Raw genomic sequence first — 13,457 nt, forward strand, 5'->3', positions numbered from 1 at the left:
TAGGCAGTGTGGGTCCCAGGCAGATGAGCTGTATTCGAGAATTGGTCTAGCAAAGGTTTTATATGCCCTAGTTTGCAGTTGGTGAACATCATAAGGAACCAGATGGATCACTGGTCCTAAATGGATGTAATGAACCTTCTTAGATCCATTACGGTTTCTACAACCCCAATTTAACCTGTGACTTCTCTTTTCTAGGACAATTAGATCAGATTGCCTCCCAGACCCCCTTTTATTGATGTGGAAGAGACCGATCAGAGGGCCATGGATGTGAAAGACAGAAAGCCATACCGTTCTTTGACTAAACGTTGCGATGCTGAACACCGCTACACCAGCTCCTCCGCAGAGAGCGAGGACAGCAAAATCCCGCAGAAGTCGTACAGTTCCAGCGAGACTCTGAAAGCCTATGACCAGGATTCCAGAATGATCTACGGCAATCGGGTTAAAGACATGGTACCCCAAGAAGCAGACGAGTACTGTCGAACGGGTAGGTAGGAGCTACTCAAACCATGAGCGTTATAAAAGTCACCTGTTTTTTATAGCCAGGCGGTGGCTCATCTGATTAAGAAGGTTAAACAAACCACAATTGTGAGGCTCCCAAAATCGAAAAAGACGTGTGGAGTTACTTCTTAGCAGTTCCTTTTATTGTTCCTCGCCTATAGACAGAAATCTATAGCAAATCTTTAGCCAAACTAAAGCAACTACTTGTATCCTTTAATATATACCGTACTTTTCAGAGAATAAGATGCACTTTTTCCCCCCTAAAAGAGGGTGGAAATGTTGCTGCGTCTTATACACCGAATACAGCCATTTTTGGCCTCCCGAAACCGCACCCCGTATGTCCCATTTTCACCAAAAACAGGCCTATTTTTTGCAAAAACAGGGCACGCAGAGTGTTTGGGAGGCCTGTAGAGTGCTCCTGGGGGCTGGGGAGGGCAAAAACGTGACGCATGGGGGGGGTTGGGAGGCCATAAACGGGCCTGTTGTTTGTGAAAATGGGCCCGTTTTTTGCAAAAATGGGGGCGTTTTTACCCTCAAAAGCACTCTGCAGGCCTCCCAAACCCTTCTGCGCATCCTGGTTTTGCGAAAAAGGGGCCCGTTTTTGGCCTCCCAACTCCCCCACGCCAGAGATGGGTTTCAGCAGGTTCTGACCAGTTCTGGAGAACCGGTAGCGGAAATTTTGAGTAATTCGGAGAACCGGTAGTAAAAATTCTGGCTGGCCCCGCCCCCATCTAATCTCTGCCTCCTGAGTCCCAGCTGATCACAACAAAATGGGGATTTTACAGTATCCTTCCCTTGCCGTGCCCACCAAGCCATGCCATGCCCACCAAGCCACACCCACAGAACTGGTAGTAAAAAAATTTGAAACCCACCACTGTCCCACGCATTGCGATTTTGCCCTCCCGAGGGTGGGAATGTTGCTGCATCTTATACACTGAATATAGCCGTTTTTGGCCTCCCGAAACCCCACCCCACGCGTCCTGTTTTTGCCAAAAACAGGCCCATTTTTTGCAAAAACGGGATGCACAGATGGTTTGGGAGACCTGCGGAGTGGTCCTGGGAGCTGGGGAGGGCAGACTGTTTTTTTTTCTTGTTTACCTCTTCAAAATCTTGGGGCGTCTTATACTCCGGTGTGTCTTATAGTCCGAAAACTACGGTACTCTAAGACTGTCTAAGGAGGAGCCCGTTTTCACGCTCTTCCTCCCAGCCGAAGTATCTAAACTTCTCTATGTCTTGGTCCTCGGGAACGCGGCCCCTCCCTTCTGGGAATCCAGACCACATTCCACCACAGTGATCGAGAAAGTGTACATACGGGGGTGACAGACATCGTTTAAAAAGCCATCAGGATTTTTATTTATTTATTTAGCTCATGGTCCTGCAATCACTGATAAACAGCACTAATAAAACACAGTACACATTCAAACACAAAGTTTAAATAAAACATCATAAATGAAACAACTGAACTTTTATTTTATCCATATCTATATCTATCTGTGTTTTTATGTATATAAAAATATGGGGCGATAGAATAGAATAGAATAGAATAGAATAGAATAGAATAGAATAGAATAGAATAGAATAGAATAGAATAGAATAGAATAGAATAACAGAGTTGGAAGGGACCTTCCACTTAAAAACTTCCAGTGTTGGAGAATTTACAACTTCTGGTGGCAAGTTGTTCCATTGATTAATTGTTCTCACTGTCAGGAAGTTTCTCCTTAGTTCTAGGTTGCTTCTTTCCTTGATTAGTTTCCATCCATTGCTTCTTGTCTTGTCTTGAGGTACTTTTGACAATAGCTTGACCCCCTCTTCTTTATGGCAGCCCTTGAGATATCGGAACCCTGCTATGATATCACCCTTAGTCCTTCTTTTCATCAAACTGGATCTACTCAGTTCCAGCAACCATTCTTTATATGTTTTAGCTGCCAGTCCCCTAATCATCATTGTTGCTCTTCTCTGCACTCTTTCTAGAGTGCATCTTGTTTATACCACAACTGCATGCAAAATTCCAAGTGTGGCCTTACCAAGGCCTTATAAAGTGGTATTAACCCTTCACGTGATCTTGATTCTATCTAATACCGAAGATAAAATATTAAATTAAGGTGAAGCCATGATAAAATCACTGTGGTGCCGCAGAATCACAATAGGGTAAGATATCTAAGGAAGCTAACCATCAAACACGGCAACCAAACTGGCCATCATCAGAAACTCCGAAAGTGTGATGGGAAAACCAGACCTTGGTGTAAAAGTGGATTAACAAATTTTTTTGTCTAGCCTTCCCTTGGCAGTAATTATTCTCATTTTACACTTGAGGGAATGAGATTGGAGCCGAAACAAGAATAATTAGCATCAAGGGAGCAGGGATATGACAGGAAGAGAGATGGCCGTAAAAAAGTTTAAATCTTTTTTTAAGTCCAGCTCATGTCTTGGTGACATACCCATCCATTTTCTTGGCAAAAAAATAAAAATACACACATCCGCTCAAAACCCACAAAAACTGCATGAAATTTATTTATTTATTTATTTTGTCACATTTCTATGCCGCCCAACTCCCAAGGGACTCCCAATTTTCTCCTGCAGGTAGTCCTTGACTTACAACGGTTCATTTAGTGACGTTTTTCACACTTACGACCATTGCAGCATCCCCATGATCAAAATTCAGATGCTTGGCAAGTGATTCATATTTATGACGATTTCAATGTCCCAGGATCATGTGATACGCTTTTGTGACCTTCTGTCAAACAAAGCCAATGGGGAAGTCGGATTCACTTAATAACCATTTGGCTAATTTAATAGTGATGCACTTTAAATAGAATAGAATGACAGAGTTGGAGGTCTTCTAGTCCAACCCCCTGCTTAGGCAGGAAAACCTACACCACTTCAGACAAATGGTTATCTAATCTCTTCTTAAAAACCTCCAGTGATGAAGCACCCACGATTTAATTGGTTAATTGTTCTCACTGTCAGGAAATTTCTCCTTAGTTCTAAGTTGCTTCTCTCCTTGAGTACCGTAGTTTCCACCCATTGCTTAACAACTACCCCTGTTTCAGGGGTGAAATCCAAAATTTTTCCCTACCGGTTCTGTGGGCGTGGCTTGGTGGGCGTGGCAGGGGGATGATGTTGCAAAATCTCCATTCCCACCCCACTCCAGTGGGAAGGATACTGCAAAATTTCCATTCCCACCCCACTCTAGGGCCAGCCAGAGGTGGTATTTGCCGGTTCTCTGAACTATTCAAAATTTCCGCTACCGGTTCTCCAGAACCTGTCAGAACCTGCTGGATTTCACCCCTGCCACGTTTCCCCCAAAATAAGACATCCCCTGATAATAAGCCCAATCAGGCTTTTGAGCGCATGGCAATAAGGCCAAGTGCTTATTTCAGGGTTCAAAAAAATATCAGACAGGGTCTTATTTTCGGGGAAACATGGCATGTTAAGAAAGGTTTTAAAAATGGAGCAAAATTCCCTTAACAAGTGTCTCGTTTAGCAAGATAAATTTTGGCTCAATTCTGGTCTGACTACCTGTGCTAGGGAGTTGCCATGAGTTGAGATCCACCCATGATATTATTTTAATCGGTGAACAAGCATTGTTCTCTCAAGTTAAAGCAACGTAAGAATAAATTGCTCAAAATAATAAAGAATCAATCGCCGCTCCATCTACAAGTGTAAATGTTTAAAAATTGGTTTCGGTCATAAAACTATAGTCCCCATAAAGGATATTCACTCTGGCATGAGGGCTATGAAAAATCCATTTTTTGAAGGACTTTAAAACATTGACTTGATGGAGTTCACTTGGTAATACATTCCAGAGATATGTGGTATGTAGAAGTATCGGACAGGTTGACTGCTTTCTAAATCAGGCAGGTGGACTTTAAAGGACAGGGAAGATTTTTTTTTCTTCCTTGCTGAATGCAAAAAATATAGGGGGAAAAAGAAATAAGAGCACATTAATGACGTATTCAAAGAAAGGTGGGGGGGACGGACAGCCGCTTATAAAACGATTGATGGATGGGTCTCCTCTCCTCCTCTCCTCTCCTCTCCTCTCCTCTCCTCTCCTCTCCTCTCCTCTCCTCTCCTCTCCTCTTCCCTTCCAACTCTGTTATTCTATTCTATTCTATTCTATTCTATTCTAAATCTATTCAGGTTCTTTCCAGTCATCCAATCCGCGTAATTCTACTATTAATACACATGTTTACATTAAAATATATTCTTTCATTCTCTAATCACCCCTTGTTTAAACAGACAGACAGCTCAATGAAGATAGCTGCTGCCATCTAGGTGTGAGACATTATGAAAAGAGAGTGGGGAAAAAACAGGAAACCTAAACGAAACAGAGATGAGAAGGGAGAGAGAAAGATGGGAGAAATGAGTGTGTCTATTATTAATAATTAAGATTATTATTCTTGCATTAAAACTCCTTATGTGTATGAACTTGCTTCCTTAATCTTGCCTGTTGTCTGCCCTTCAAAGCACAGCAGTATAAGAAACCAAACTCATCTATAATAATTGCAATTGTAAAGATGATGAGGGGACTGGAGGCTAAAACATATGAAGAACGGTTGCAGGAACTGGGTATGTCTAGTTTAATGAAAAGAAGGACCAGGGGAGACATGATAGCAGTCTTCCAATATTTAAGGGGCTGCCACAAAGAAGAGGGGAATCAAGCTATTCTCCAAAGCACCTGAGAGCAGGACAAGAAGCAATGAATGGAAAGTAATCAAGGAGAGAAGCAACCTGGAAATAAGGAGGAATTTCCTGACAGTGAACAATTAATCAGTGGAACAATTTGCCTCCAGATTTGTTTTTGTTTTTTTTAATTAAATTTATATACCACCCTACTCCCGAAGGACTCAGGTTGGTGAACAGGCACAAAATAAAATACATTGATACAAAAGTTAGAAACATAATTGAAACCAGATTAAATAATTTAGCCTGAGACAATTAAAATCCCAATAATTTAAAACAGATTAAAATTTTGATTTAAAAGAATTTTAAAACAGGGGAGAAAATTAGGCCAGGCCGGCTTGCTGGAATAGGAGAGTCTTAAGAGCACGGCGGAAAGTGTGCAGATCCGGGATCCTCCGTATCTCTGGGGGCAGCTCGTTCCAGATAGTGGGTGCCCCCACAGAGAAGGCCCTCCCCCTGGGGGCTGTCAGTCGACATTCTTTAGCTGACGGCACCCGGAGAAGCCCCTCTCTATGGGAGCGTACCGGCCGGTGGGAGGCTGCTTGTGGTAGTAGGCGGTCCCGTAAATAGACGTTGTAAATGCTCCAACATTGGAAGTTTTTAAGAAGAGATTGGATAACTATTTGTTTGAAGTGATTTAGGGCAGGGGTCACCAACCTTTCGGGCCTCAGGGACCACTAAATTCATAATTTTAAATTCTGAGGTCCACTAATATGAATTACAAATAGTATTACTATTACTACTAGTAATAATACTAATACAAATAGTATTTAGTGCAATATAAAAAATGCAAATAATTTTTCTGCGGACCACCAAAATTTTCTCACGGACCTCCTCCTCCTCCTCCTCCATTGCAAACCCCATTCCCTTCTAACACTGATGATGTTACCTAGTTGGGTAATGAAATATCTACAATCAAGCTCAGAGAGCCCTAAGGATCTCCACAGCACTTAAAATTGCTAGGTGACTTCAGGTTTATCTCCACCAATATGATAAATGGAATTAAGCAGGCGTTTCAGCAAGGGTGTCCAGAGGTCAAGAAAGTCAACACGTTAGCCATGGCGGTGTCATCAAAAGCTCCAAAGCTTGCTTTGACCACACTTGTAGACTTGTTTGGTCTCAGAAAGAAGGTAAACAACGAATCAGCTGCTCCATAGGTATAATCTGCATGCCATTATATGGGTGAAAAATGATGCAGGTAATTCTCTACTTATGAACGGTTGCTTAGTGACTGCTCAAAGTTACGAGCTACTCTCCAGAGCTACTTAAGACATGATTTTGAAGTTATTTATTTATTTTATTTATTGGTTCGATTTATATGCCGCCCTTCTCTGGAGACTCAGGGCGGCTTACAATGCGTTAAGCAATAGCCTTCATACTTTTGTATATACCTGCTTAGTAGGGCTTTCGGGGGCCCCTAAGCGGTGTTCTTTTTTTATACAAAGTCAGTTTATTGTCCCCACAATCTGGGTCCTCATTTTACCTAACTCGGAAGGATGGAAGGCTGGGTCAACCTTGAGCCTGGTAAGATTTGAACTCCCAGTAATTGCAGGCAGCTGGCAGCTAAGTGCTACTTAACAGCACTTTAGTCCGCTGCACCACCAAGGCTCCAAGTTATGAAGTTGGGATCCCCTACCTTCCCCCATGGTCATGTGATCGCATTTTGGTAGCCGGGCAACCGACCCACACTTACGATGATTTGCATCCTCCCAAAGTCATGTGATTTTGATTTAATTTACGACGATTTTTTGGCTGGAAACCAAGCATTTATTTCTGGCATTTATTTTTAAAGTATTTCAATAAAAGTATTTTTTTAAAAAAAGAGTATTGATTTTAAAAATGCCCATCAGGTACAATGGATTCACTTAACGACTTCCAGGTTTGCTTAGCAATGGCAGTGTTTGCTTAATGACCACAGCGACTATCCAAATTTGGTTGTAAAATCAGGTGCAATCTACTACGGTGACTCGATTAACAACCCGCACAATTTACAAACCGTAATCCCAGGCTCAATTCCAGTCATTAATCAAGGGCTACTTGTAGCAATGGTCAAATGTAGGATCTATAAAGATTTTCTGGTTTAGGACAGGGGTTCCCAACCTATTGGCTACAGGCCACTATCGGGCTGTGGCAGAGGTGGGATTCACTTGCCTTCCCTACCAGGTTGCAAATATGAGTGCACGGGCCACCTCTGCGCATGTGCAGTAGTCACCCATTACAGATGGTAATTCAGGGGTGAAATGCTCCAGGTTCGGACCGGATCACCTGATCCGGTAGCAATGGCGGCAGGTGGTTCGGAGAACCGATAGCTAAAATCCCTGCCCCCCCACCAGTGGTGGGTTCCTCCCAGTTTGGTCCGCTTCAGCTGAGCCGGTAGCAATGACGATATGACATCACCAAACCGGTTCTCCCCCGCCCCCGCCCTCCCACCCCCCACCCACCCACGTTATTCTTACCTTTTATTTGGCCCCACCCCCAATCTATTGCTGCCTCCTGAGTCCCAGCTGATGACTAGAGGGAACAAAAACTATTTAAACTCTTGCCGTGGGACTTCAAAGGGCTGTCCTACAGCTGATCAGTGTTAAAAGCAAACAAATGAGTCGGGTTGTAAGTGCGAGGACTGGTCGTAAGTGCGAGTACCTTCCAGAAATGACTCTGACCAGCTAGCCACGCCCACCTAGTCACATGACCTCCAAACTACACCCGCAAAATAAGCCACGCCCACAGAACCGGTAGTAAAAAAATTTAGAACCCACCCCTGCCCCTCACCCCTGCCCCTCACCCATGAGCCGCACAATCATCAGAGGCTTTGTTTTTACTTTTAAAAGCATTTTTTCTACAACCTCTTCGGCCGAAAAAATGCTTTTAAAAGTTTTTTTTTAAAAAAAAAAGCCTCTGATGATCGCGCGGCTCAGCTGGGATCATCAAAGGTTTTTAAACGAAAAAACAACCCTTTTTTTCTTTTAAATGCCTCTGACGATCCCAGCTGAGTTGCCTGATCGGCAGAGGCATTTAAAAGAAAAAAAGTCTCTGTCGATCAGGCAACTCAGCTGGGATCGTCAGAGCCTTTTGAAAGCATTTTTTTACAACCTGTTCACCCAAGAGGTTGTAGAAAAAATGGTTTCAAAAGTAAAAAAAAAAAAAAAAGGCCACGCCCACCCAGTCACATTACCCCCCCTACCAAGCCACGCCCACAGAACCGGTAGTAACAAATTTTAGATTTCACCACTGTGGTAATAGTTCCAAAAAAAAAAAGGGTGCCCAGGATGAGATGGATCTTAAAGAATCCATCTCATCCATTTTGAACTTTTTTAAGGCAGCAGGAGCTATAAAACTCTTCCAAGGACGGGAGAAGGCACCCAGTGATCCTCTGGGCAGTGACATTAACCCTCTGGAGCGCTGTCCTATCTGCCAGTGTGCAACTGGCAAACCATACACAGGTGCATTAAGTTAAAATACTCTCTGGTGCAGTGGTAAAAGGCAGTGGTGGGTTCCTCCCGGTTCGGTCTGGTTCGGCCGAGCCGGTAGCGGTGACGATATGACATCACCGAACCGGTTCTCCCCCCCCCCCACGTTATTCTTACCTTTTATTTGGTCCTACCCCCAATCTATTGCTGCCGCCTGAGTCCCAGCTGATGACTAGAGGGAAAAAAACTGTTTAAACTCTTGCCGCGGGACTTCAAAGGGCCGTCCTACAGCTGATCAGTGTTAAAAGCAAACAAATGAGTCGGGTTGTAAGTACGAGGACTGGTCATAAGTGCGAAGACCTTCCAGAAATGACTCTGACCAGCTAGCCACGCCCACCTAGTCACATGACCTCCAAGCCACACCCACAAAATAAGCCACGCCCACAGAACCGGTAGTAAAAAAAATTAGAACCCACCCCTGGTAAAAGGTCACCGGCAGTTTTTCATTCAGTTTAATTAAACCAACTAATTAAACCATTAATTAAACCAACTAATGACATCTGATCTGTTCAACATCAGCCGATTCGCAAATTTATTCAGTCTCCTCCTCTTGTTTCGACGCAATTAAATACCACAAGAAGTGGGAAACGTGAAGTTCGACACCAGGGGTGTCAAACTCAAGGCTCGGGGCTGGATCCCGCTTGTGGGGTACTTACATTTGGCTCGCAGGGCCGCCCTGGAAACAACGAAGGACTGGCCTTCGGGGTGCAGGGGTGAAATGCTCCCGGATCGGACCAGATCGCCCGATCCGGTAGTGATTTTTCCCTGTGGTTCGGCGATCCGGTAGCAATCACCGCCTGGGTATCATTACTTTGTTTTAACCAGGAAGTAATGTTTTTTTGCCTTCTGCCCATGTGCAGAAGGTGTGCATGCGACATCACGTGCGCACACTTCCAAACCGGTAAGGAAGGTAAGTAGCTTTCATCCCTGCCGCGGTTCCTCTGACAGAGAAAACAGAGCTCGGGAGGGTCGCATGCAGAGGATTGCAGGAGGCTGTCACAGCCAGAACAGAGCTCGGGAGCTCGTTTTCTCTGGCAGAGCACTCGGGCCTGTTGTGTTGTCCCCGACACAAGTGGTGTCAAGCTGGTCACGCCCACCCTGGCCATGCCCACTCTGGCCCCCCGAGGTCAAACACAACCCTGGTGTGGCCCTCAATGTAAATTGAGTTTGCTGGAAATATAACCAGATACTGGGCTCGTATTATCACATGTGGTGGACATGCCCAAAGTAAAAAAAAAAAAAAATGGACAAAAATACACACATGGTTAGAAAAAATAGTAAAAAAACCTATAGATTTAAAGCCAGAAATATTTTTGTTGGGTATTTTACCAGAGAAATATAATAAAGGGAATACGTATCTAATTTTACACAGAATTGTGTTTGCACAACAATGGAAAAATGAAGAGATCCCTACAGATGAAATCGTAATTAAAAAAAATATATTAGAACGTGCAGAAATGGATAGATTAACACTTCAAATTAAGGAGAAAGAAGAAACTGAATATTTTTTTTAAACATGGGATGTGTTTTATCAATGGCTAATTAGTAGAAACAGAAGTTAGAAACCTAAAGGTATAAGAGAAGGATTAATTACAATGAAGATTTACTAAAATGGATAAGTAAATATTACTATTATCATGTGATTATTATTGATGTTAAGAATATCATTCTTACTATTACCAATTTGTTGTTCGTTGCGAAGTCATGTCCAACCCATCGCGACCCCGTGGACAACGTTCCTCCAGGACTTCCTGTCCTCTACCATCCTCTGGAGTCCATTTAAGCTCATGCCGACTGCTTCAGTGACTCCATCCAGCCACCTCGTTCTCTGCCGTCCCCTTCTTCTTTTGCCCTCAATCTTTCCCAGCATTAGGCTCTTCTCCAGTGAGTCCTTCCTCCTCATTCGGTGGCCAAAGCATTTGAGTTTCATCTTCAGGATCTGGCCTTCTAAAGAGCAGTCAGGGTTGATCTCCTCTAGGACCGACCGGTTTGATCGCCTTGCATTCCAAGGGACTCGCAAGAGTCTTCTCCAGCACCAGAGTTCAAAGGCCTCCATTCTTTGGCACTCGGCCTTCCTTATGGTCCAACTTTCACTATTACCAATACTATCTCTCAAATTCAGTTGTACTCAGACAGCACACTGTTTATATAGATATTGAATTTTTATGTTTTATATCGTTAAAAAAATAATTAAAAAATCGAGTTTGACACCCCGTTCCACACCATCTCACTACAGAAGGCCTCCTAATGCTTTGTCTTCTTCTTCTCTTCCTTGTGTGCAGGAACCAACTTCTCTTTACAAGAATTGGGCTTCGAAGATGTCTCGCCACCCCATGGGACTTTATACCGGACTGACTTAGGGCTGCCCCACGGCAGCTACTCCATCAGCGCTGGCTCCGACGCCGATACGGAAACAGACGCCATCATGTCGCCAGAACACCCGGTGCGATTGTGGGCACGTAGCACCAAGTCGGGACGTAGTTCCTGTTTATCCAGCAGAGCCAACTCTAACCTTACCTTGACCGACACAGAACACGACAACACGGAAACAGGTAAGGAAAAAACGCCACAGCCGGAGTCCCGTGTTGCAACGGAGACCTTTCAATCGAGGGAGTCCACAGCAGGAGTCCATAAAAAGCCAAGGTGGCAGCTGGTACCACATGGTTGCAGTCCTCACTTTTGACTTTTTCACGAGGGACACCCTCAGGGGTGGGCTTCAAAAATCTTAGCAAGGGGTTCTCTGTCTGGTTGCTGGGTGGGCGTGGCCATGGTAGGTGTGGTCTGCACCATGGCAGGGGGGAGCGTCTTGCCCTCCCCGGGCTCCACGGGCGCGCACAGAGGCTCGGGGAGGGTGAAAAACGGGCCTACCGGAAGTTTAGGAAGGCCAGAAATGGGCCTCAGCGGGCCTCTGGAGCCTCGGGAGGTCGTTTTCGCCCCAGGAGGGTGAAAACGACCTCCCGAGGCTCCAGAGGCCCGCTGAGGCCCATTTCTGGCCTTCCTAAACTTCCGGTAGGCCCGTTTTTCACCCTCCCCGAGCCTCTGCGCGCACCCTGCACTTACCTGCATCCAAAATGGGCCGCGTGGGGACTCCTGGGAGGGGCGGGGGGGTGGGCGGGGCCAACCAGGAGTGGGATTTGGGAGTTCTCCAAACTGCACAGAATCTTAACTAGAGATTCTCCCGAACCCCCAGCACCTCACCCCTGGACATCCTGCATTTGATCCATTTCTGTTTCTTTTGTGTGTTTGAGTGCGTGTGTGGTTCAGTTGTCCGGTTATATCTCTGGCATGTTGGACGTGTGTTATGGAAAAAAATGGAGGAGGAGAAGTCGTAAGTCTCGTCAAAAAACGACACATCCTTTTGCGTTGTGGTCCAAAATATCTACCCATGAATGACTGAAGGGCTCATGTTTTGAATCCACCAGGAAAACAGTGAAATGTCCTACGGGCTCGTGGGAAGGTCTCTCCAAACAGCATTTTCAAGAAGGATGCTAATAACTTTCTCCTGCGCAAATATCTCCATTTCTGTTGTCGCCAACCTTTTATCGCTGAATGGATATTTATCTTTGGAAATGATATTTCTGCCGAGTTTCCAAAACTCATTTTGATTGACTCCCACTGTCTGTTTCAATAGCTCTGCTGACTCTCTAAAGGGACGGACGCAAACACACACACACACACACACACACACACAAAGACGGCACACTTTTAGCCATTCATCTTTTATGAAAACTAGAAGGTCACTTCAGCCTTGTTGTTTCCACCGCAGAGATGTCTTGAAATTGTGGAGACGGTGCTGGAACGTTAGGTCATCAATTCTTTAGGGCATAAAGAGTGAAGTTAATATACAATGGCATCCTGACCTATTCCTTAATAGAGATTTTGTGTGTTGGCCGCTCTGAAAAGGCCAGGAGTCCATCTGAGAATATCAGAACTGATTTATTTCCTCCCAAAAGTGCTTTTTCAGGAAGTACTGAAGACGTTTCGCTTCTCTTCCAAGGAGCTTCTTCAGCTCTGACTGGATGGTGGGGAACGGAAGGATTTATCCTCCTTGCAGACAGCTGGTCATTTGCATCCTTTTTTTAGAGAGTTGTTGAGGCCACTTGGAGTTTTATCATATCGTCACCGCTACCGGCTCGGCCGAACCGGGCCTATTTTTCTGCCCTGTGTCCTGCATCCTGTAGCCAAGAAGGCTCCCCACCTATTTGCACCACTCAGGTGACCCTGAGGCAGTGGTGGGTTCCTCCCGGTTCGGCCCGGTTCGGCCGAGCCGGTAGCGGTGACGATATGACGTCACTGAACCGATTCTCTTTGTTCGGGAGCTGGGCCCTCCCCCCCGAGGACACGGATAAACCTCCAAGTACCCTCAACAACTCTCTAAAAAAGAATGCAAATGACCAGCTGTCTTGAAAGGAATATAAACCATTCCCCACCATCCAGTCAGAGCTGAAGAAGCTTCTTGGCTGAGAAGGGAAACATCTTCAAAGAAAAAACGTAACCTGGATGACTGTGTATCTCTATAGACTGATTCACTTCCTTTTACACCTCATAGTTTGATTTTCCTCATGGATAATGGGAGTGAGGTATGCCGTGATATCAGCAGAGGTGATATTCAGCCGGTTCGGGATGAACCGGTAGCACCAACGATCAGTTGGCCCTGCCCACCCACCCTTGCTCTATCCTGTCCTGTATTTCCTGCTTTGTAGCTCATTTCAGTCGTGCGGCACAGCTGATTCCCCCCCCCCGTTCTACTTACTGTTGCTGACTTGGAAGATAAGCAGCTGAGCTTCTAAATGCTCCATTTTCAGCGCT

The 13,457-nt window shown here is 44.9% G+C and overlaps 1 protein-coding gene across 1 annotated transcript in view; it reads left to right on the plus strand.

Moving 5' to 3' along the window:
* Positions 1-234: 234 nt before the first annotated feature.
* TENM4 (teneurin transmembrane protein 4) overlaps positions 235-13,457 on the plus strand; it is a 326,501-nt gene continuing 313,278 nt past the window's right edge. Inside the window, 2 exon segments of the mRNA XM_070942973.1 lie at positions 235-484; positions 10,931-11,200. Of these exon segments, the coding sequence (XP_070799074.1) occupies positions 262-484; positions 10,931-11,200 (493 nt within the window). The 5' untranslated portion in view covers positions 235-261.

Source organism: Pituophis catenifer, unplaced genomic scaffold (assembly GCF_029215685.1).
Source record: "Pituophis catenifer annectens isolate HBS135680 unplaced genomic scaffold, rPitCat1.0.hap2 SCAF_4, whole genome shotgun sequence".
NCBI classification, from domain to species: domain Eukaryota; kingdom Metazoa; phylum Chordata; class Lepidosauria; order Squamata; family Colubridae; genus Pituophis; species Pituophis catenifer.